Raw genomic sequence first — 21,596 nt, forward strand, 5'->3', positions numbered from 1 at the left:
GCCCGCGGGAGTGTCCCGCCCGGAGCCCCATTCTGACCGCGGCGCCACAAAGGCCGCGCGCCCCCGCTGATCACGTCGCTCCCTGTCGCCGTTTATTACGGGTCTTGCAGCCGGCGCCGATAATCACCGAATCGGAAGGGGGCGACAATCTCGCGCGGCGGCCAACTTTATTCGCGGCACAAATTAACTGCATCGCTCTTTTCCGCGCCGGGGGCTCGGGTGTCGGCGGCGGCACGCTCCTTGACGAGAAGAAGGGTGGCCCAATCAGGCCATCTGCTGCCGCCTCCTCTCCGCCGCCGGACAGGTCCAGAACACTCAGCGTCCCCGCTGGGAGGGCTTGGTTTTCTTTTCACCCGTGCCGGCCAGGTCCGGCAGCCAAGTCTCCACCCGCCAACTGGAACGCTTCGATCGCTGTCTGCGCACCTCCACGGTCTCAGAAGAAGGCTTCCACAGGGGGGCTGTAGCGCCAGTGGATCCGACGCACCACTCCGTGCACCGTCATCAGCAGGCTCGGGAAGGTTTCAGCGAAGAACATTTCAGGTTGCTTCAAGGCGTTTCGCGCCTCCGGACACCTGGAAAGGTTTTGCGCCAAACGTCACACTGTTGCGCTAACTTACAATTAGGCGTACGCGTGTTTTATCTTGCGGCTGCGGTGATTGCTCGCGCCCATTAAACACGAAGAGAAGCTGCGTTACTTCAGACCACAAAGTCCTCGTTACAGGAAGTCGGCGCATTCGTTATAAGTAAAAGCTCCCCTCAGCTGCCTCTTGATTTGCCTGCTGCTATTCCAGAGCACAAGGTGTGTGCCTAGCTGCGCTGTATTCAATCCAGTAGTTTTCTTAAAGGATTATTGTATTCGCTCTCTTCTCTTTCTTTTTTCCTGAGAGGGTGGATAAGGCGAGGGGTAGGAAATGACGTGGGACAGGTAGGTCCAGTTCTCTAGCAACGTAGGTAGGTACTTTATTGTCCTGACATGGTTAGAATGATAAAGAAATTGCATGAAAATTTGTGGCAAGTTTTGCACACCTAAGGTGAGCATATGCAAACTTCCTCCGCGTCCATTAGAAGACAACAGGGAACTAAAAACAACATAAAAGTATATCTGTAGTAGACTGCGTCGTTGCCTTCCCTTACCATATTAAGGAAGCCAGCGGTCACCGAAAATAAGCAAGGCATATGGGAATGTTTTCTCCTTCTCTGTCTACGTCTGCGCTATCGATGAGTGTGTCACAGACGAGCAAATTCTGAGCTCGCGTTGGAGTTCTTCTCAGCTGACTCAAGACGATATCTTAAATCTGCTTTGGAACCAGGAGTGGCTGGTGTTGACCGAACGTTGAGGCAGCGTTGAATTTCAACGGAAAAGTTGCCACCTTACAACTTAAAGTTGAGAATTCTTAATACCAATTTTGATGATATTGCATTCACCTCGAAACTATTGGGCTGCTTAAACATTTTATGTATGATTTGAATATCAGATTAGTCAAAAAGTTATATGGATGGATACATCCATGAACTGTGGCGAGAGAGCAATGAATATCTTCAACTAACAGAGTGTCGCATGTTAGCCTGATTAATTGCTCTGCACATAAATATCTAGACAGAAGAATAATTTAAATAACGTCGTTGATCGGAAGTTCACTACCTACGCACTTCTGGATGCGCACTCTCAAGATTAGGCTAAACGTCACATAAGTACCGCCGAAAGTCGAAGACTAGAAAGCTGAGCACCGAACGCGACGTACGAAAGTCATGAGTTGGGGCTCTCACTAGCGGCATATGCGGTTGCTTCATTCCTTCTACTTTCTAAAGAATTAATTTTCAACCACAAATAATTTGCAATAATTGAAAATTGAATTGGGGAGAATTGAAAAATGTTATTTCCAGTAATATACAGGAAATGGGCCTCGGGCGAAAAGCTACAGCGATACAGCGAAAAACTTCCAATTGATCAATAAAAAAAAAAAAAAAATAGAAACAATTCCCCATGCTTCCTTGGTTTCGTTGGCTATTTTTTTTATATTTATGTCATAACGAGCCCTTCATTTCCCTCCAATTGTATGCTCTCCATATATAGCGGAAACCAATATATACATGCACACAGTGTTTTTCTTTTTTTCGAAAGTCCATCGGCGACGTGATGAAGCAGAGGTAGCACACACATTCTGGGGATGACTCGTCAAAACAAATCCCAGAGAAACATTACCGGAGAGAAAAAAATTCAGGATAGGAAAAAAAAAAACAAAAGAAAAACGCCATGAGTAATGACATTTCGTTCTTACATAGCGTCGTAATCCAGTGTACAGCGCTTGATGAGTTTGAGCAGACTGGTTGCTTCGTCAGGAGGATCGCCATCAGGAAAGGCGTCCTTGATCACTTCTCGGGGAACACGGCTAGTCTAAGTCGAAGAGCATACAAGAAAACGAAGAGCGTTAATACAGTGCACTCGCAGTTCAGCTCATGAATGTTCATGTCGTACCCAGTCGGAACAAAATTTGCAACCCTTGTTGAGCTGGTGAAGGATGCCCTCTGTGTTCCTGTCGAAGAGAGAAAAGCGCAGTAAGCTTCAATATAGAACGTATTTTCTCCGCGCTTGCGAGAAAAGTAGTGAAACAATGGCTAATCGTTTATGTAGGAGGCTTTTGTAAGCTCAAACTTTTTTCTTAACAACAGAAAATAAGAAAATAGAAAAAAAAAGAATTGAAGGAACTCAGCGAAACATTACGACCTTTCCTTAGTCATTATCTCGCTTTTCTTTTAATCGATCCTTTTGCGAAGCAAGCAGTGTTTGACTTACCGATAATATGAAAAGACTAATTTCCTATTGCAGCTCCTGAGTGTGAACGAGAAGGTGTATGTGCGATAACTGCCCTCCTTTCTGGCTCTTTTTTTTTTGGGGGGGGGAAAGCGCCTTGGGGGGACTTTTTGTATGTAATCTACTGGTTTGTCACAGCCGCTGGTAACGCTGGTCAGCTTACTGGTTTTTTTTTTTTTTTTTTTTTTTTTCATCTTAAGAAGCAACCTTTGCCCGTTGCTGCACTTCCATTAACGACGATCGAAGGTGATAGAAATCTTTAAACCACCACTGACGATATTCACACAAAGTTTCTCACAAGTGATAGCTTCTGCCCCGAAATACAGACTGGATGCTTATGTCAAAGCTATGTCCGAGAGAGGCGAGGAATCAGATTATTCTGTCCGCAATATTTTAAAGAAAATTTTAGCATTTCCCGAAAGCAACGGTGGCGAACGAAAGCCGCCACCATTGTACCCTCCCTGTACACATATATAAATAAATGTTTTCATCGTCATCATTGCGGGCAGATCCAAGCATGAAAGACACTGCAAAATGCGTGCTACAAAATAAGTGCTTTATTTTAGAACGCTTCAGTACATCAGCCAGCCATTAGGGGCCTGTCTACCTGTAAAACGCTAACTCATTGCCACGCTACCTCTGCTAGTCAGCTCATAGGCGCAAGCACGGGTTGCGTTAAGTTTCGCATCCATCTACTGCGATGAACATCTGCAGGCAAACCTGATTTTGCTTTACCACTATTTGGAGTGTCGTTACTGCACAACAGCAAAATATAGTCACCGTTCTTCTTTCCGATGGTCCATTTCTAAAGCCACGGCAGAGAGGAAGAAAAGACGCTTCCGTGGTCCCCAGAATACTGGATGCCTGGAAGAAGGCACACATAGCTTACTGACAAGCTTCGCAGAACGTACACAAATAACGTCAAGTACCGCAAATAGAAGAAAACACTTTCTTTCTCAGTAACCGTATGGGGGATATCACTAAGTGACTAAGAGAAGAGTAATAGCGTTCGCGCGCATCAAGTTTTTGTTATCAAAAGGAAGGCATGCATAAGGAATCATGCCTACTGCGGCCAGGAAGCAGTCAAGGAATTGCGGCGCTCGTAAAATATTGCGGCGTTCCACAAGAACCTATTATCTGGCATTACATCGCCACATATTATAACATTATACCACCACAAGAACATACTGTCTCACATTGTACCACCAGAGAGCAAACCATTTTAAGTTGAAGAGCTTCCAGCACATCTTTCGTCCCCTCGAGTGTTCCTGTGAACTGACGCAGCAGACACACATATATATATATATATATATATATATATATATATATATATATATATATATATATATATATATATATATATATATATATATATATATAAAGACCAACACCGTGTTTACAAACAAAGGGGGCGCTAGCGGCGCCGCAGCCGACTGGGAGTGAAAAGTAGGGTTAGCGCCCGTAGGAATACATGGAACGGAAATATTTCAAAGCTGTTTTCTCATTTCACAGGACACCTATGCTGTCGTTGTTCGGTACAAAGCAACCATGAACATCCTAGAACAGATTATGAAAGTATGAAATCTCATTACCGAGGCGAAGAATTTTGGTGATTGGGGGGGGGGGGGGACGCTCACGACAGTATTTTTTTTTTAATTTTTCACGACATGCGTACTCCAGGCAGAAACCGTGACGTGAAAAACTAAACAAATATGGTTTGGTTTGTGGGGTTTATCGTCCCAAAGCGACTCAGGCTATGAGAGACAACACTCGGATTCTAGACAGCGAGGGGTTTTAAAAGTAGATTGCCTCCGCAATGACGCAGCATATTTTGTCACGCAGTTCTTCAAAGCGCTGGCCAAAGTTAACGACCGGCCGCCACTTCTGGTGCTCTGCGAAACGAAAAAAAAAAAAAAATGTTGCGGTAAGTTGTGTTTACGCGTATTTCTATGGGTCACCCTCCCAACTCGCACACCAATACATTTCGCGGTGTTTTAAAAATACTTCGCCTCGGTAATGAGATTTCACACTTTCACGATCATGGTTGATCTGTACCGAATAACGACACCATAAGTGCCCTGTGAAATTAGAAAACTGCTTTGAAATCTTCCGGTTCCATGTATTCCTATGGGCGTTAAGCATAGCATACTTTTCATCCCCAGTCGGCCCAGCCTGGCGACAGAAGCGCCACCGCATCGCGCTTACGTCACAGATCGGTGCTGGTCTATGGGACTATTTTTTAAACCTACACCAGCTACACTAGTGTAGAAAAACACCATTGGAGGTATTGACGATTTGCTACACCGGTGTAGCTGGTGTAGGGTAAAAAAAATGGCCCTAATATATTCGATTTTGAACCCACGACATTCATAACGACACTGACAATGATCAACGCCAAAAAAAATCTCGTCGCCTTGCTGTCGTTGGCTGTTGTCTTCCTTAGTATGTATCTCGTAATTAGCCCTTCATTCCTCTTCGTTTGTTTGCTGATCAGCCTGACGGGGGCCTTGATTCTGGCAGCTCTCCTGCCATAAATGGCAAAATTACTTGTGCAAACGAATTAAATTGCATTACTAATTACTCCTACAATAAAATAATGACGTTAAATTAAAATTACGGCTGCTGAGTACTGCAATTACTTTTAAATTAGTTTCTAGCTGTCATCCATGCAAAAACTAACCTATAGTAAACAAAACAACATACCCTCAGTATAAGAGACCAACACACTTTATAGTGTTCCCGTCAAATTCCGTCTCTGATAACTATTCTCTTCTCCTTTTCCTACTGCATGCGCCATAAGAAAAATAAGACAACGACAACAAATCAACAAAAACCGACGCATAGTCGAATGTTCGTCACTTTCATTGTTCCCAAGACAGAAACGAGCAGCGAACCCAGCCTTTTCCTGGCCCGGAGTTGTCGCCTACGGTTTGAAGCCCACAAAGCAGTTAAGAACTTATTTATTGCATCCGTGGTCCCAGGAATAGACCTCAACACCTTGCCTTCAGCAATGTTCATGTACAAAAAAAAAAAAAAAAATCCGAGCCGGATAGTCCATTATAGTGGCCTGCTCCAATACATTTCCTGTGCCCATGCTCTCCATTTTGCGAGGAAAGATTGGAACTACAAAAGTCATTTACCGCGTAAGAACAAGAAAGCGAAGAACATAACGTGGTCTCTACCTGTCATCTCGATGCAGCGCGTGTAAATTGCCGGAATTGTGATTTGAATACCACTCTTCAACTTGGCGACCGCGTGTTGGTGATGGCTTTCTGTAAGCTTTTATTGCAACAATTACGCCAAGTGCCGTAATCACCTCGTATACTGTAATTATTCTGTGCACCCCACCAGGCTCAGCCTCGCTCATCGAGCTGCTGTAGAGAGGTGCCTCGAAATAAGCCTCACACTCTTACCAGGAGGCAAGCGCACAGTACCGCGATGTCGTATTTATAACTTTCGTAGGAGGAGCACAGTGGTTTACAATTTCTCACGAAGAGTTGTTGGCTGATACTGCTTAGTAGCACAGATTTGACACTGCAAACGATAAGTGTCTCAAAAAGCTGGCGCATGAATCAATTCATGGCTGGTACCAGTACAAGCCTGGTGCATGAATCGATTTCCCGCTGGGGTCGACTTTATCACGAAAATACATAACCTCCACCATGCCGCATTATTTCAGCAGTGGGAGAAACATGTTTTGTGGACTCAATTTAATGACTTCAGCGAATGCTGGTCTTCTCTTTTATTCCACTGAACCTTCATTTTTTCGTGCTGTTAGCATTGTCAAGCACACGATTTACGCGTGCTTCAGTATCGGATAAAATATCATCACGGCACGGCTCGTGCTCTTGATTTCCACTCGACGGCTCAAGCAAAGGAGAATGTGATGACATGAGAGGATGTCTATCTATACTGAACATTTTTTTCGTAAAAAAAACGCAAAAAAGCGGGGATGAAGGAAGAGCAACATGATTTTTCTCTGTAAGACCCCTCGCTTGATGGTTTGGTTTGGTGTATGGGATTTAACTTCCCAAATCGATTCGGTCTATGAGAGACGTCGCAGTGGAGGGATCCGGAAATTTCTACCGCCTGCGCTTCTTTAACGTGCACTGACATCGCACAGCACACGGGTGCCTTGCTTTTCGCCTTTATCGAAAAGCGGCCGCCGAGGCCGGGACTCGTTTCCTCATCTTTGGGCACAATAGTCGAGCGCCCTAACCATTTGCTGCTGGCTTCTGCAACGCAAGGTCGTATTTAGTTATTTAGCGTGTGGAACGATGAAAAAAGCTCTTGACCGAAAGATAGTAGCATACGTCAAGATATTAATGCTGGCTGAATGTGACAATTTTGAATCTATTTAGTGAGGATAACATGATATATGCGCATGGGAACAGCGAACTATTCTGCAACCGCTTTTTATTTTTTTTTTTTATCTTTTGCCTTGGAACACAGTCGTAAGAATGTTTGTTTCAAACGTGACGGGCGCACGCGTATTGTGGCGGACGCTCGTACAACACATAGGGAAGCGTCTCCTGACATCCTGTTTCATACGAACGCCAATGCAGCCAGATGATTGTTTTTGCTAGAGTCTGTTTGAAAGCCTTGCAGAGCGAGCACGAGCGGAAACTGACTCTAGGGAACTCGGAACGACGATTGCCTGTTGATAGCGTAGCTTGTGAGAATGAGACGATGTCTCTGTCGCCCCCCCTTCCTCCCTCTGCTTTGTCTTGCGAGGAATGCACTCATCGAAATGACGTCAAGCGGAAATGCGTCGAATGTCTGAACATATCTGGCTCCACGAGAAGGCACGCAGCGCAACGTTGCGCTTCTGGTTCTGCTATTTTTACTTGAGGAGCTAGCGAGTGTAATCTATACAGCCCGTTCTAAATGCGCGATAAACCGTCACGCTGTAACAGTTGCAGCAGCAGAAGAAGAAGCGCAGTTCCCGCTGTTGCGCATTTTCGCTCGCACGCGGAAGCAAAAAAGCACGCTCTTGACATTCTCCGCGACGGGGCTCCATATACGCGACACTAATAAGGCACGCGTCTTCACGTATTCGCTAGAAATACGCTTTTATTAACTCCGGCTCACAGGCCGGCACCACCAAATTAATGCAGGTATCCGGAAGGCTCTCACAACAGTATAATTTTTTTTTTTACGACATGTGTACTCCAGACAGAAACCATGACGTGAAAAACAAAACAAATATGATTTGGTTTGTGGGGTTTAACGTCCTAAAGCGACTCAGGCTATGAGAGACGTCGTAGTGGAGAGCTCCAGAAATTTCGACCACCTGGGGTTCTTTAACGTGCACTGACATCGCACAGCACACGGGCACTTGCTTTTCGCCTCCATCGAAAAGCGGCCGCCGAGACCGGGATTCGATCCCGTGCCCTTGGGAACAGTAGTCGAGCGCCGTAACCACTGCGTCACCCCGGCTTTCTTTTTCTTTTTTTTTCCTCTATTGCCGATTGACAAAGTACAGCCTCGTCCACTTCTAGCTATAACACGGTCACTGCTTTCAAGGTGTCATTGCATCCGACCCGGCCACGCAGTAATCTAAAGTGGCTGGCCATGTGAAGCAGCACATCCGTGTCTCTGTGTGCTTGCATCGCTTTGCATCGATATCTGCCTGCGTCAGATACAATGTTGCTTTAAAAGCAGTGACCGTGTTCTAGCTAGAAGTGGACGACCCTGTACATACAGGCATAGAAATGATTAGGCTAGCTACCTTTGACTTAAGCGATGCGTCAACCACATCCATCCACCGAGGCTGCTCAGGCTGACTGAGGACAACATCTCTGAGTTATGTGACTGACTGAAGTTGTCCCTGACCGATCGTACATCTTCTTCGGCGTGCCTAAATGCCATCCACGTTTTCCAAATGCTGTGGAGGCCCAGCACCATAATCACGTCATATGGGACCTCGTCACTTTGTACGGGTAGAAACCGGATGCCGTAAGGATTAATGGGTAGTTCTTTTTTTAAAGTTCTTTGTAATATATCCCAGTGAAAAACGGGATCCCAGCAGTCTACAAAAACGTGATCGATGGTCACTGGCTTTTTACAGATTGTGCAGTTAAGGGCCCAAGATACAAGCATACCTTTATCATTAAGCCACTTTTTTACGGGAAGGGTACCAGAGTGAAGCTTGAAGAAAAACGATTTGACGGTCGGTTTTACCGGCATCTTCCTGACTCCCTTTAGGACATCTTGTCCTGGACCTCCACAATATCTGGATCGGTATAGAGGTACGGGTACAAACAGGTTGTGCAAGTCCTTATACAATGTTTTCCTGGATACATTACTAAGTTACTCAACCCAAAAATGGGCACGCACAATTTGTAAGGCAAAAACAACTTCTCCTAAAAATCCAGTGACAGCGCGATTTCTGGCCGGATAACTAGGCACAACGAAGTCCGGTATCACGTTACCTAAGCGCATATGCATCATTGTGCGCAACAAAGGGTCTGTTTGATCGCACAAAAAAAGAAATCGTGATAGAACTTGTCGCAGAAACAAGTTCGAAAGATCAAGGTCACCCCTTTTCATGGGAAGAAACAAATTAGTGCGGCTAGTTCGCTTCCAATTTGAGCTCGAAATAAAAACTGCAAATACTCTATGCAGTTTCTGTACATTTAAGCGGGAGATACAAAATATTTGCAGCAAATACCAAATTTTGGCAATAAAAAATTAATTACAGACAATTGCACGTGCGAACACTGAGAGGTCGCGCCCTTTCCACCCATCCAGTTTTTGCTTAGTCTTGCGTTGTGTCGTTCCACAACTTTCTGTTGCTCTTATAATGCTCTAATGATACACCCAAGTACTTCGCTGGAACAGTCATCGACTGTATGCTGCGCCACCCCGGCGGGGAAATAAATATGGCATTGGTTGATTAAGAGGTCAGTGATTTATGTATAGGGCCTTCTCGCGATGATGATTATTGCACAATGCTCTCTCTGGTTTTCAGGATCGGTAAAGAGAGCGCCACCCCGGCGGGGAAACAAATATTGCATTGGTTGAATAAGAAGTCACCAATTTAAGTATGCACTATGCACGTGTTATGCATGCACGTGTTATCACGTGCATAAAGTTGCCATTCTAACAAAAACCAGCACAATGACAAAACAGCATAGCGCAGTGCGATGCAGCATTGTGGGAGGGCTGAATTATTATAGTCATAGCCAGAAAGCGTAACGCACAGCCCATATCGACAGCAAATATATCTTAGGCGAGGTTAGTTAGGATAGGTTAGGCTGTAGGGCAGCGTAACCAAGATATGTAGCACCTTTTCTGTCCGTTATTAACTTGCTTTCCTTGTTTGTCTGCCCACCGAACGTAAGACTCGCGTAACCTCATATTTCGATATCGTCTAGAGGAGTGTTTCTGACGGTTAATGCGCCAGAATTATGCTTCAGAACGATTCCGGGTTCTTGACGATAACTTCACTGCCGTATCAGTGAAAATCTGTTCGAGATTTGCCGAGCGAGGCTGTTTAGGCCGTGGAAGAAAACGGAAAATTAATAGCAGGTAGATTTGCAGATCATTTTCATATTGCGCAAATTCTATTTGCTTAATGCATAAAAAAATAGATCAGTAAAATCCCGCAAGCGATGAGTGCATAATTACTTGCTCTGATACGCACTCTTCAAGCAACGATCGATGCATCGCACTGGGCTGCGCTGTGTTGTTTCCTGCGCGCCGTGTTTTCGCTGTGCTGAACTTTTCCTGCGCTGTTATGTCTCTGTGCTTTTAATTCTGTTCTGGTTCGTGTTCTCTCTCTCTCTTTCATAGGAAAGAATACACTTCTTGCGTTGGTCCGGCCCATTGAAATAACAACAACAAAAAGGCGAATTCTAGAGTCAGACGAGGATGGACTGCGAAATACTCTCTCGCGAAGACAACGAGGATTTAAAACACTGGCTCTTAGCATACAAGACTCTACTATTGCTTTGCAGGTCTCGAAAGCAGTCATGCGGCGTTGTGCTGCGTGATGAGCCGGCGATAACTTGTTAGCGCTCAGTCCCCAAAATGAAGGCAATTTTGATCTAAATTTCGCGTTTGTAAACGTCGCGTCTTCTCCCCTCCGCTTGCCCTCTAAATAGCTTTGCATCAGCTGTACTTCCCACTGCTGACGGGTTCTTACGCAGCAGTGGTCCCGTAATTGCTCAGTGATCTGTCCTTTGCTAAACGACCCGAGCAACAATTGATACGATGCGTTGCAAACACAAATACACTTAGATAATCATCGCGTACAATAGGGCTACCGTTTCCGGCGCTGATCCTGGATAGAAGCCAGATTCAACATACATGGTGTGACAGGATACTATAGGGCTCTGATGGGTTACGTGAATCAATGTGTGCGTACGTTCAAGCGTTTCATTTTTGACATGTGGCTGGCAATGGCTAGTTCGGCCGACTCTGGCGCGAGCTGCGGCTTCACTTCTGTGTCAATAAGCTGTGAGGCAGAGTGCAGTTATGTATTTTTTTGTATGATTTTGTCGATACTCGCAGCGGCGTGCCTTCTTCGGGCAGACATCAGGTATAGCTTCGCATGTACGGACGCTGAGCATTTTACCCTGCAGGACGCTTCTGGTTCACTTCGCTTCAGTTTTCCCTTTGCTTAGACGCCATGTGCAAGAGACACTTGCTTTGTGAATTGTTTTAGGATAAGGATGAAGTGGTAGTTTGTCCCCAATGTAAAGCCTGGTTTGGAAAGGGAGCCCTATGAGTACTAGGACACACATGTCCAGAAACAAACAAACAAACAAACAAACAAACAAACAAACAAACAAACAAACAAACAAACAAACAAACAAACAAACAAACAAACAAACAAACAAACAAAAAACACAGAAACTCCGTTCGGATTGCGATTAAAAACGTCTGCCCTTCTCGGTCGCATCGAGAGACGATAGTCCTACAGAGCTTAATTCCGCAGTGTCTGCCATACTGAATTCTCCCGTGACGAAAAGTAGGTCGCTTTTTAAGGTTTTTACGTAATCTAAAATAAAATAATTAACCACCAAGCGAAATTAAAAGCTCAATACTTTTTACGCCTCTTGCTTGCGCCATACATAGAGTATGGTGAGGCTGCCCAAAAATAATAATAATAAAAAAAAATATGCCTTTGTCCATGCCACTAAGTATAAGCGGCTTGATACAATAAAAAATCCATAAGAATATTTCGTTTACTGCTGTGGTTGTTCAGCGGAGCAGTACAAGACGCCGCCGCGTACCATGGTCCGTTGCTGCCAACTGCTCTTCTTTATTCCTACTATAGGGTGAATGATTTGCCGGCACAGCTTCCCTTATTCAGCGATCCCGTCACATAGGCGAGGCAGATGGCAGCGATGCAGCGGCAGGGGAAAATTTGGGAGAGAACTGGGCGTTCTTTACCTCATGGCGGCGGTGGCAGAAAGGCGGTACTCTGGCTCCAGCGCAAGAAGATGATGGAGAAGGTCGTCCAGTTCCAAGTTGACCGGCCTAATAATCACTCGTCCGTCGAGTATGTTCAGCTGGCAGTCATCATCGCACTTGCCGAAAGGGTGACAGCCGGTCAGCATATAGTAGATCAGCATGCCTGCGACCTTCGCGCAGCGCGCAAGCCAGTTAGAAAGACAGAACACGAAAGCTTCGCCTGACAGAATGAGCGCGAGGCAAACATTCCATGCGTACGCTGAACGCAGTTAGTCTTGGGGCAGTTGTGACCGCTTTTATAAGGAACATTTGGTACACAAGTGCAGTTTTCTTGGGCCTCACTTATGACTGCAAGATGCCAAGGTAATGTTTCGATCATACTGACGGCATGGTCTCACGTACGTAGAAGAATCTTTTTAATGTTTGTCCTGTGATCTCAAGCTGACATAGGAAACTAATGAGGTGGGACTGAGACAATATAATTACCAGAATGCTACAAGCCTTCGGAGGGGGGATCTGCAGATATATTGGTTGTTGTGGAGCAGTCTTCCGATATGCGAAAAATCGCTTTCGGGGACCAACTGCCGTTGAAATATGCTCTTGTCCAGAATTTCTGTACGTGATTGGAAAGCAAGTCATGATAACTAATAACTAGCTTATGGCCATAAAGTTTAGTTTTTGTTGTCTTTAATTTACGCAAACGTGTTTATCTGGTTTACTGTACAGAATGCCCTAGAAAGTGTATCGGCTATTTTGGTCCCGTCAGGCAGAGTATGTCTGCCTTTTGCCCCTTCGTACAAAACTGTTGTGTGAATAAAGGGATATCACGATCAACATCAATACACGCCATCGCAACCTGCGATTGCACTCTGGAAAAGCCCGAAGGGTACAGCAAGGTGCTATAGACGAGCCATATCGAGTGTTATCTTCCACCCTTTGATTAGTGTCTGACGGTGGGGTATGTATTTATGCACACAGGATAACATTATTCTAGTACACAGGAACCCGTAGTATTCTTACATTCCTTCTTTTCAAGGTATGAATATTGCTATTCTATCGATTTTTCCAAGAACCGCTCTCGCTTGGAGAGCTGCTTGTGGCAGCTGCGGTAAAAGAGCTCGGCGGTACTGATAGCGCTGAGTGCTGCTATCAATTTTCCCCTACAGTTCCTGGTGCGAGCACAGTGCCATCCAAGCTGCGGTTCTCGGCGCCGTTTTCTCATCAGCTATCTCCACCGGACCAACTGGGCGTATAGCATCAAGCTTTTCCTTATGAGGCTGCTTCCTGTGCGTGATTATACAGTTAGTCCTAAGAAAAGGCATGCTTGGGTTTTCAAGGCACTCTGCCAGGGGAAACGGTCTGGGCGTTATTTCCATTTGTTTTTTTAATACAGGCGGTCGTCGACGACCTCGATAGCCTCGTGCTCCGAGCAATTCGCGCATACGACCAGCAATTCCAGTGTCCGACATATGTAATGCAAGCGTACCGACAAAGGGAGATACTCAATGTTTCCTTTCCATTATCATTTGCGAGTGAAGGGCTAGAACGCAGCGATAAGAGCTTTACGCTACGTCGTGCCCGCTTGTTTTGGACCACGTGAATGCCGATGCGTCGTCCGGGTGCAATCGGCTCGGCGGCAACGTATTGTTGCACATATTTGGCAGCACTGCGCACTTGGCATGGAAGGGCAGAATTGTTCAAGTGCTCATTCAACAGGTGTAGCACACAGACGAGAACATGCAATGCGAGAGAAATGAGGTGCATGAAGTTGCATTTATTTTTCAGTGTCACGCTTGGCATGTACGCATTCAAGTACGAGCGTCAAAAAAAAAAAAAAAACAAAAAAGAAAGAAAGAAAGAAAAGGAGGGTGAGAGAGAAAGCTTGCCGGACCCCAATACACGAAATATTTTCTCTCTCAATTTTTGGGCGATGACTCATGAGTCGAACTAGCTGTTGACTCGCGGAAGATCAACGTTTCCGTTGGCAACGCACTGCGGCATCGGCGCCAGGATTCCGGAGGCGTTCAGCGTAGTCCGACGCTGACCATCGTGGTCGCAAGCTCGCAGCGTGAAAACGCAGGCCGAATAGTACTCGTAATAGAAATGCATACTAGCACCGTCACGCGAAACTAGAGAAGCGGGTGGATGGACCGCGCCGTCCACTCCGGCGATGCTCACAGCTCTGGAATGGCGCGCCTGGCATTCTGCGGCCTTCACCGGTGCGGCGCCGGTCCCACTACAAGCACGGAGCCTCTGCCGCTGCTGCTGCCGCAGAGTCGCCTTTCAAGTCGGCCCCAGTCATCTCGCTCAGACTCGCTGGTCTGACGTTCCGGGCATCTGTGTGCTTCCCAAGGGCGTTTCATCACCTGCAGGCATACAACCTCCTCGCGGGAGTCGCATTGCTGTCGAGGGAACCGACCTTCGGGGAAGCTGTGGAGGCTGGCCGGGCCTGACTGCGATCGTCTCCACTTACTCGCCTCGAAGCATCGTGAACGTTTGAAAAAAATAAATAAATAAAAATCACGAAGCCAGTAGCGTGCTCTGGAATTATCCTTTGTAGCGTGGAATGAGAGCTTCGTACTACATTGATACTCGAGATTCGAGCCTAGTATAGTCATGCTTGTATTCACAAAAGTAACGCAGTAGACGTTTTTCTAAATCAACACAGACGCACCCCTCTGAAAGGACGGAAATGGTCACTTCCAGACGGACACTAGACCGAATTCTTTTGAGCTATGATCGGATACAACAAACAAGCTATGATCGGATACAAGAAAACAGCAGTTAGCTTTCCTTTTAAGTAATAAAACAAGATTTAACAGTGGTCGACTTAAAGGGATCCGCGAATATTCGGAATTATCGAATGGTAGATCGAAAATCCCTTTTTCAAGCAGTCGGATGAATCCAATCGTGCAAGTCCAAAATTATTCGGAGCGTACTGAACATGTTCTCGAATTTTCTTATAATTTTCTAATAATAGGCGTGAAGTTTGAATAAGACACGGCTTAGATATTTTTTAAAAATTTGTTTCAAAACAAAGTTCATTCCAATTAACACTGCACAGTCTTTTGCCGCGATCAGTCTGCGCGGAACGGAGCGCAGTACGCAGTAGCGGTTTTGTAGTTCTTTCTCGGCTCTGATGTATTCAGATGTGGCACTATATCTTTCATTTTCGACCTGAGTAGTGAAGATAAGTTTGCTATATGTATTACATGGAGGGGATAGGGCTAACGTATCTACTAATAGGGACCGACTTTTCTTTCTTTGATAAATATAGGTGACTCTATAAATTACAACGTCGTATCGCAGCGTCGCCGCTAGCATTACAAATTTTCGCAATTTTTTTTTGTTTTGTATGAATATTCGCACAGCAGCGATTATACTTAGAATTCGTATTCTATTAGGCTATATCACATTTGCATTCATATTCCATTCGGTGTTCAGAAACGCTATTCGTACCCGGTTCGAAAACAAAGGTACGCTATTCAATTCAGTTTTTCAAGTACTATTCGCACACCTCGAATGTATTACGTCATGACGACGGATGAGTGAGGCGGCCATAAATGTGTTTCAATAGACAGCGAAAGCGCGAAACATGTTTGAAATTAATTCGTGCAAAGCAGCGACATTACCGTCAGTGCAATTACATATTAAGGCGAAAGCTTTAATGGCTCATACTGTCGTCCGTTGGGTCACACTATAGCTGTCAATCATCCTGACAGCCATGCCGGGCACGTGAGAAACGTATCTTAGTTCTTGTCTAGCGTACGTCATGCCAGCGCGGTTGCCATGAAGACCGCCGCCGCTAGCTAGTGGTAGATAGTAACCGATAATGATAGTCAGTGGTAATTAATGATAGTGACAGTGATGATGATAATAAAAGAGATGACTGTGACTATGATGTCACCAGGCGATTCACGCATATACGAAGCTGACCCCGTCCGATCCAGGCGTGGGTGCGGCGCCTTTCACTTGGCGCTTCCTCGAACGCCGCCCCACAAAGCATATATAGAAATAGACGTGGTACAGCAGGTATCAGCGGTGTTTAAAATTGGTTGATAGGAAAGGAAAGGCGCAGTATTTGTCACAATTCTCCGCGGGCACCTTAACCGAACCTTACGGAAAAGGAGGAAGGTGGGAGTGAAAAATAGAGAAAGAGGTGCCGTGGTGGTGGGCTTCTGACCACTCAGCAATAGAGGCTTTCGCCTCATCGCAATTTAGTGGTCGAAAGTGCCCCCTAGAATTTTTTTTCCTGGCGCAGGTACAAAATCATTAACTTCAGCTTGCAAATTTTAGTCTTGCTAGCCAAATAGCGAAAATGGACTAACAAATGAAGCTGCATTCTTGTCCTAATAGTACAAAATATATGGAGATACATGCAGTCGCACTTCGTTACCAAGGGAAGTAAAAGTTGTATTGGGCTCTTTCAAGCGCAATGGCACCGGTGTGTGCTTGTGCAGCCCTCTGTGCAGCCTATCATGTGTATGGGAACCGCCGTGGCGAGTGTTCCGTCATTTTTTATGGCGAGTCACTGATCGTTATAATGGTATACTCGCAGGTCGAGACGGGTGATGCGTTGAAATCACGTGCGATCTTGCATACTGCCCGCTTAAACGCATTCGTAACCTACGCTCGGAACTCTCAATAGCCAGGTTTGGAAGACGCGTATACTTGGGGCTCTCATGAAATGCTCCCCCTTCATTAGCAACAATTACGTTACATAAATCACGCTCGAAAACGTTTCTCAAGGTTACAGTCGGTGAATGAGTGCCCGATAGTATCTGCGAGTTTTTTCCATACATGCGCTTGGCCTTGTGTCATCTCTTTGCTGATGTGGCATCCTGCCAGCTCAAAGCCGAAACAAAGGATGGACGTTTGCTCACAGCACAAACATTATGCCCACATCTACGAGAATAAAGCAGTTTATTTGAAATTTGGACTATTTAGCAGCCTTTTATAGCTCGCGCGTTTTGCCTTTAATCCTCTCCCACTTCTTTTTCTCTTGAACCATGTCTACTAAAGTTGCGATCCAGTCAACGACTAATAATGCTACATAACGACTTCTGAACGGTCGGAAGTAATCGTAACGGATTACATAGTACAATACGAATAACGAAAATCAAATGGAACGCTATTTTAGTAATGCATCTTACTTCTCCTTCTTTTTTTTTTTTTTTTTTTTTTAAATTGGAGCTTACTGAATCAATGCGGTATGGCTGAACAGCCCCGAGGGATGACTGTTTTAACGCGATAGCGTTAAAGGACCCGTTCCCCGAAAATCCGGCGTCGGCGGCCGTTCGTCGGCGTTGGCGTTGCAAGCGACATGGCCGCGCACTGAGTGGACGCAGGGTTGCCTGACGTCACGTTTGGCAGGAGCTACCAACTCGGGCCTCTCCTTTCGTGTGGGACGGTGATATCAGAATCAGCCAGCCAGAACTCTTGAATTTACGTTGCCCTTATGCCACGCAGGCACAATCATACTGCTTGGTTAAAGCGGGGCTTTATACGTAGGCTGGTAGCCTACGCTAGTGCGTCATGCCCTTAAAGGCGGAGCTTAGCGAAAGCTGTTATAGAATTGGTTGAACCATATAACCTTGAAGTCCATCGTGAAATATACAGCGTCAGCCGTGAGACCTTAGTTACTAGTGAATTAAATTCATTTTCACGCTCCGCGGTGGGCGGGTGGCAAAATGGTGAAGGGCAAACCTTCCTGTCCATCACGTCTAGGGAACATGAGGGAAACGGAAAGGAGATGGGAGGAGGTGAGTGGCCTATAGTAGGTTTGGGGGTTACGGAAAGAGTGGAGGAATGCGCAAGCGAAAGCTGGTTGGCGCGGGAAGAAGTCAAAGGGTGGCAACCATAGAATGAGGTTATGACGTGGACGGAGGAATACGACACCTGAGGCTGATTGCCAAGGGAAGAATCTGGATGATGGCTAGAGTGGAAGGAGGAGGTTATGACAAGGGCGCAACCTGTGGGTGGTTGCCAAAGGAACAACCTAAAGGGTTTCAGGAGGTGGAGGAATGGAGCAGCCAAAAGGGTGGCTACCGTAGAAGCAGTAGGTTATGACGAGGGCGGAGGAGTGTGCAACCTGAGGGTGGTTGGCAATGGAAAAACCCAGAAGATGGCTACCGTAGAAGGAGGAGTTTATGACGAGGGGGTTGGAATGCGGAACCTGAGGGTGGCTGCCAAAGGAACGACCCGGAATGGGGCTACCGTGGAAAGAGGGAGTTGTGACTAAGGCGGAGTAATGCGCTACCCGGGGATGCCTTGACTGTAGAATGCAGGGCTGCATTGATGAACAAAGGTAACAGCTTTTGTTTAATTCATTCTTTGAGCCAATAAACCTAGCTCTATCAATTTTTGTCGTGGTCAATTCATGGTGTGAGTAGATGTATACTTTCTTGCCACTTCCAACACCTCGCTACCCTTCTCAAGCTGAGCCCGGCGTGATGGCGCAGTGGCTATAGCACTGAGCCGTGTTGTCCAAGGTCGCGGGATTAGGTACCGGTAGTAGTGACATTATTTCAACAGAGTGCCATTATTGCATGTTAAAAAAAATTTGCGATCGCACCCATCTGTGGAATCAATCAATCAATCAATCAATCAATCAATCAATCAATCAATCAATCAATCAATCAATCAATCAATCAATCAATCAATCAATCAATCAATCAATCAATCAATCATGGCGTGCAGCTTTTTTGCGCATGTTAAGGAGCCCTGAGCGTTCGAGACTTAACCGGAGGACCCAATATGGAGTGGAGTAGAGTTGAACAGGATGCCTCATAACCGCTTTCTCGGGTTTATAACCGAAAATCCAGAAGATGTGTATTTACGTGAAACTTTACTGGGACCGCCTTCTGTGTCGCGTACCCGGTTGATGCTATCGCAAAGTAAGGGACTTTATCAGCTTATCTTTGGCCACTGTGGCGATATCACCAATGTCACAGGAGCCACTTCGCAAATATGGTGACACAGCAAAAATGCCGTTCTGCTGGGTTTGTAGAAAACATCTGCGCAGGACCCAAGATTGGCCGTAGTGCAACGGGTGTCTGATCAGCGGGTTGCTTGGAACAGCATTTTATATGAACAGAAATGACAGCTGAGAGTTTCTTTTGAGGTGCTCGTATATATAGTTTCCGCGATGAGGTGTGACAAATAGATTATAGTAATAATGACACGGTATGGTGCACGTGGTTAAAATTTCAAAGCGACTCAGCGTATGAGGGACGCCATAGCAGAGGGCTCCTCTAAATTCGGTCACCTGAAGTTCTTTAAATATAATAAACGGAAGTTCTCGGGCTCGGCGAGCAAGAGACCTAGCCACTCAGCCACTGTGGAGGAGTGATAATGAAACATTTTTGTCCCGACGGTTGAATTGATTACAGGCGACGTGTGCCTGTTTCGAGAGAAAAGGAAGAGGTCGTGAGCAAAAACAAGCTGCTCATTGAAGCCAGAATATGGGTGGTGTGGTGAGAAGGCCTTGCAAATTAAACAGATTCGTGAACTTAATTAAGCGGGATTGTTAGCTTGAAGAAGCAAGCCGGTTCAGAATACGAAAAAAAAAAATGTGTAAGGCACAAGAACATCTTCTGTTTGGGTAGCTCTAGAAGTAGTTCTGTAACGGTCCGTCAAATTTTTAAAACCCCTGAGGTTGAACAAAGGCCTGTAGCAGGTCAGTAAGAAATGTTCACAGGAGAAAAGGAACAAAAATTAAAGCCTTGTTTTGCTAATAAGCGGCCACAACACTGCCGTTTTCGACGCTATAGCCTTTTCCTGTCACCTCTGCCTTATACATACTGCGCTGCAAAGGACGACACCGTTCATGTAACGGAATGAAAGTCGATGTAAATGGACTTCGATTTCGTAGCCTAAGATCAATGGTAGTCAGCATACCCTTGCGCCCTTCTTTATCCTCGTATATAAGCGGCCTTTCGGTGCAGTGGTTAATGTCTCTTAGAAGAAAGGTGACCGACTCGTCAAACAAGTGTTAAATCACTGCACGAGGACCTACGCACTGATTGAGAATTACTGCGGGCTATTACGAGTGATAAGTGATGTCCATAGGTGCACTGCCTTCCCTCCATTATGGGCCATTTCACAATCATGCAACTATCGCCGAATGATAAATCAATGAGCACCCTTTCCGCACACTCTGGCGAGAGCGCTCGCTACAGCGCACAAAGATGGGACCCAAAGGGGAGGCCGTCACCTCTGGCCAAGTCTAATAAGTCCCCGCCTCTGAAGGACGGTCAGGAGCGGTGGGCGGCGAACCGTTTGCGCCATCTGCAAGCCGGGGGCGCGAACGGAAATGTGATAGCTGCTGGGCCAGCACCTTCGGTCGAAGATGTCTTTATCCGTGTTCCATTCCGAAAGCATGTTGATTTTTTTGATGGTTCACAATATGGGAGAGTTCCATAACTTGCGATATTTATTCAATGTGATGAAGTATATATAATAGCAACGTCGCCACAGAAGGCAAAGGCACGGGCAGCTTGGAACGAGTGGCGATGCGTTCGCGAAATAACTATGCTTTCATCAAGAATAATAATTACAATTCAGTCCCAAGCCTCCAGATATGTTTGCCGAAAATTACAGAGGCTGTTCGTGCTCAGCCTATTGCCTTACGAGGTATCCCGAGTCTGCTTTTGTACTGTTGCTGATGGCGTAAATAAGAAGAACCTTCGGGCTTTTGAAATGAGCTTGCACGTTTTCGGTCTGGAATATGAGTTTGCAAATATTTCGTTATAGAAATGCGGCGAACCAAACACGTAGAAACGGACACAACTATAGCGAACCGGCAAAATTCCTACAAGGGTGTATGTAGTACGGTGCGGTCGGGGACAGCGCTGTCTAGAAGGGTTTTTCGACGAGTGCAGCCGAAATGCGCAGTGTTCGTCAAAAATACGCAGCCATTTTCGTGGCTGCGAGATACAGTTTCAGTGCCTTCCCGATGCAGATCTACGACTCTTGCGTCCATGACGATTTACATATATACGTCATTCTACCTTATTGATTTTTGGAACACTTACAGCTAGAGCAAAACATGTTCCAAAGAATAGCACGGCAGAGTTTTAGGAGCACTCATGAATGGGCCGCATATTTTAGTCCAAAACTGGACGTATCTGCTAAAACGTTCCTGCCATCCTTCGCTCACCTAATTTCGTGTCATTATAGCTCAGATCCCATTTCTTAACCTTGTTTCAAGAACGTGTTCACGTTGCACATCAACTGCAGCTCGATGCGCAATGTGAAATGAGATGCAATATCGGCTGAGTCCTGATGTGGATGCGCTGTGAGTTGCGTATGAAAATTTAACGGTGTCAATGTGTAAGCGTAACTCAAATAGACTTTCAGC

The 21,596-nt window shown here is 45.7% G+C and overlaps 1 protein-coding gene across 1 annotated transcript in view; it reads right to left on the bottom strand.

Annotated features, from left to right (window-relative positions):
• Positions 1 to 297: 297 nt before the first annotated feature.
• Positions 298 to 21,596, bottom strand: part of LOC146205613 (uncharacterized) — a 113,530-nt gene continuing 92,231 nt past the window's right edge. Inside the window, exons 12-16 of the mRNA XM_084590300.1 lie at positions 12,215 to 12,405; positions 3,593 to 3,676; positions 2,477 to 2,534; positions 2,280 to 2,395; positions 298 to 572 (exon numbers count right to left, since the gene is read on the bottom strand). Of these exons, the coding sequence (XP_084446426.1) occupies positions 434 to 572; positions 2,280 to 2,395; positions 2,477 to 2,534; positions 3,593 to 3,676; positions 12,215 to 12,405 (588 nt within the window). The 3' untranslated portion in view covers positions 298 to 433. The remainder of the gene's footprint in view (positions 573 to 2,279; positions 2,396 to 2,476; positions 2,535 to 3,592; positions 3,677 to 12,214; positions 12,406 to 21,596) is intronic.

The sequence above is a fragment of the Amblyomma maculatum genome, chromosome 1 (assembly GCF_055883805.1).
Source record: "Amblyomma maculatum isolate TAMU_Amacu chromosome 1, ASM5588380v1, whole genome shotgun sequence".
Lineage (NCBI taxonomy): Eukaryota > Metazoa > Arthropoda > Arachnida > Ixodida > Ixodidae > Amblyomma > Amblyomma maculatum.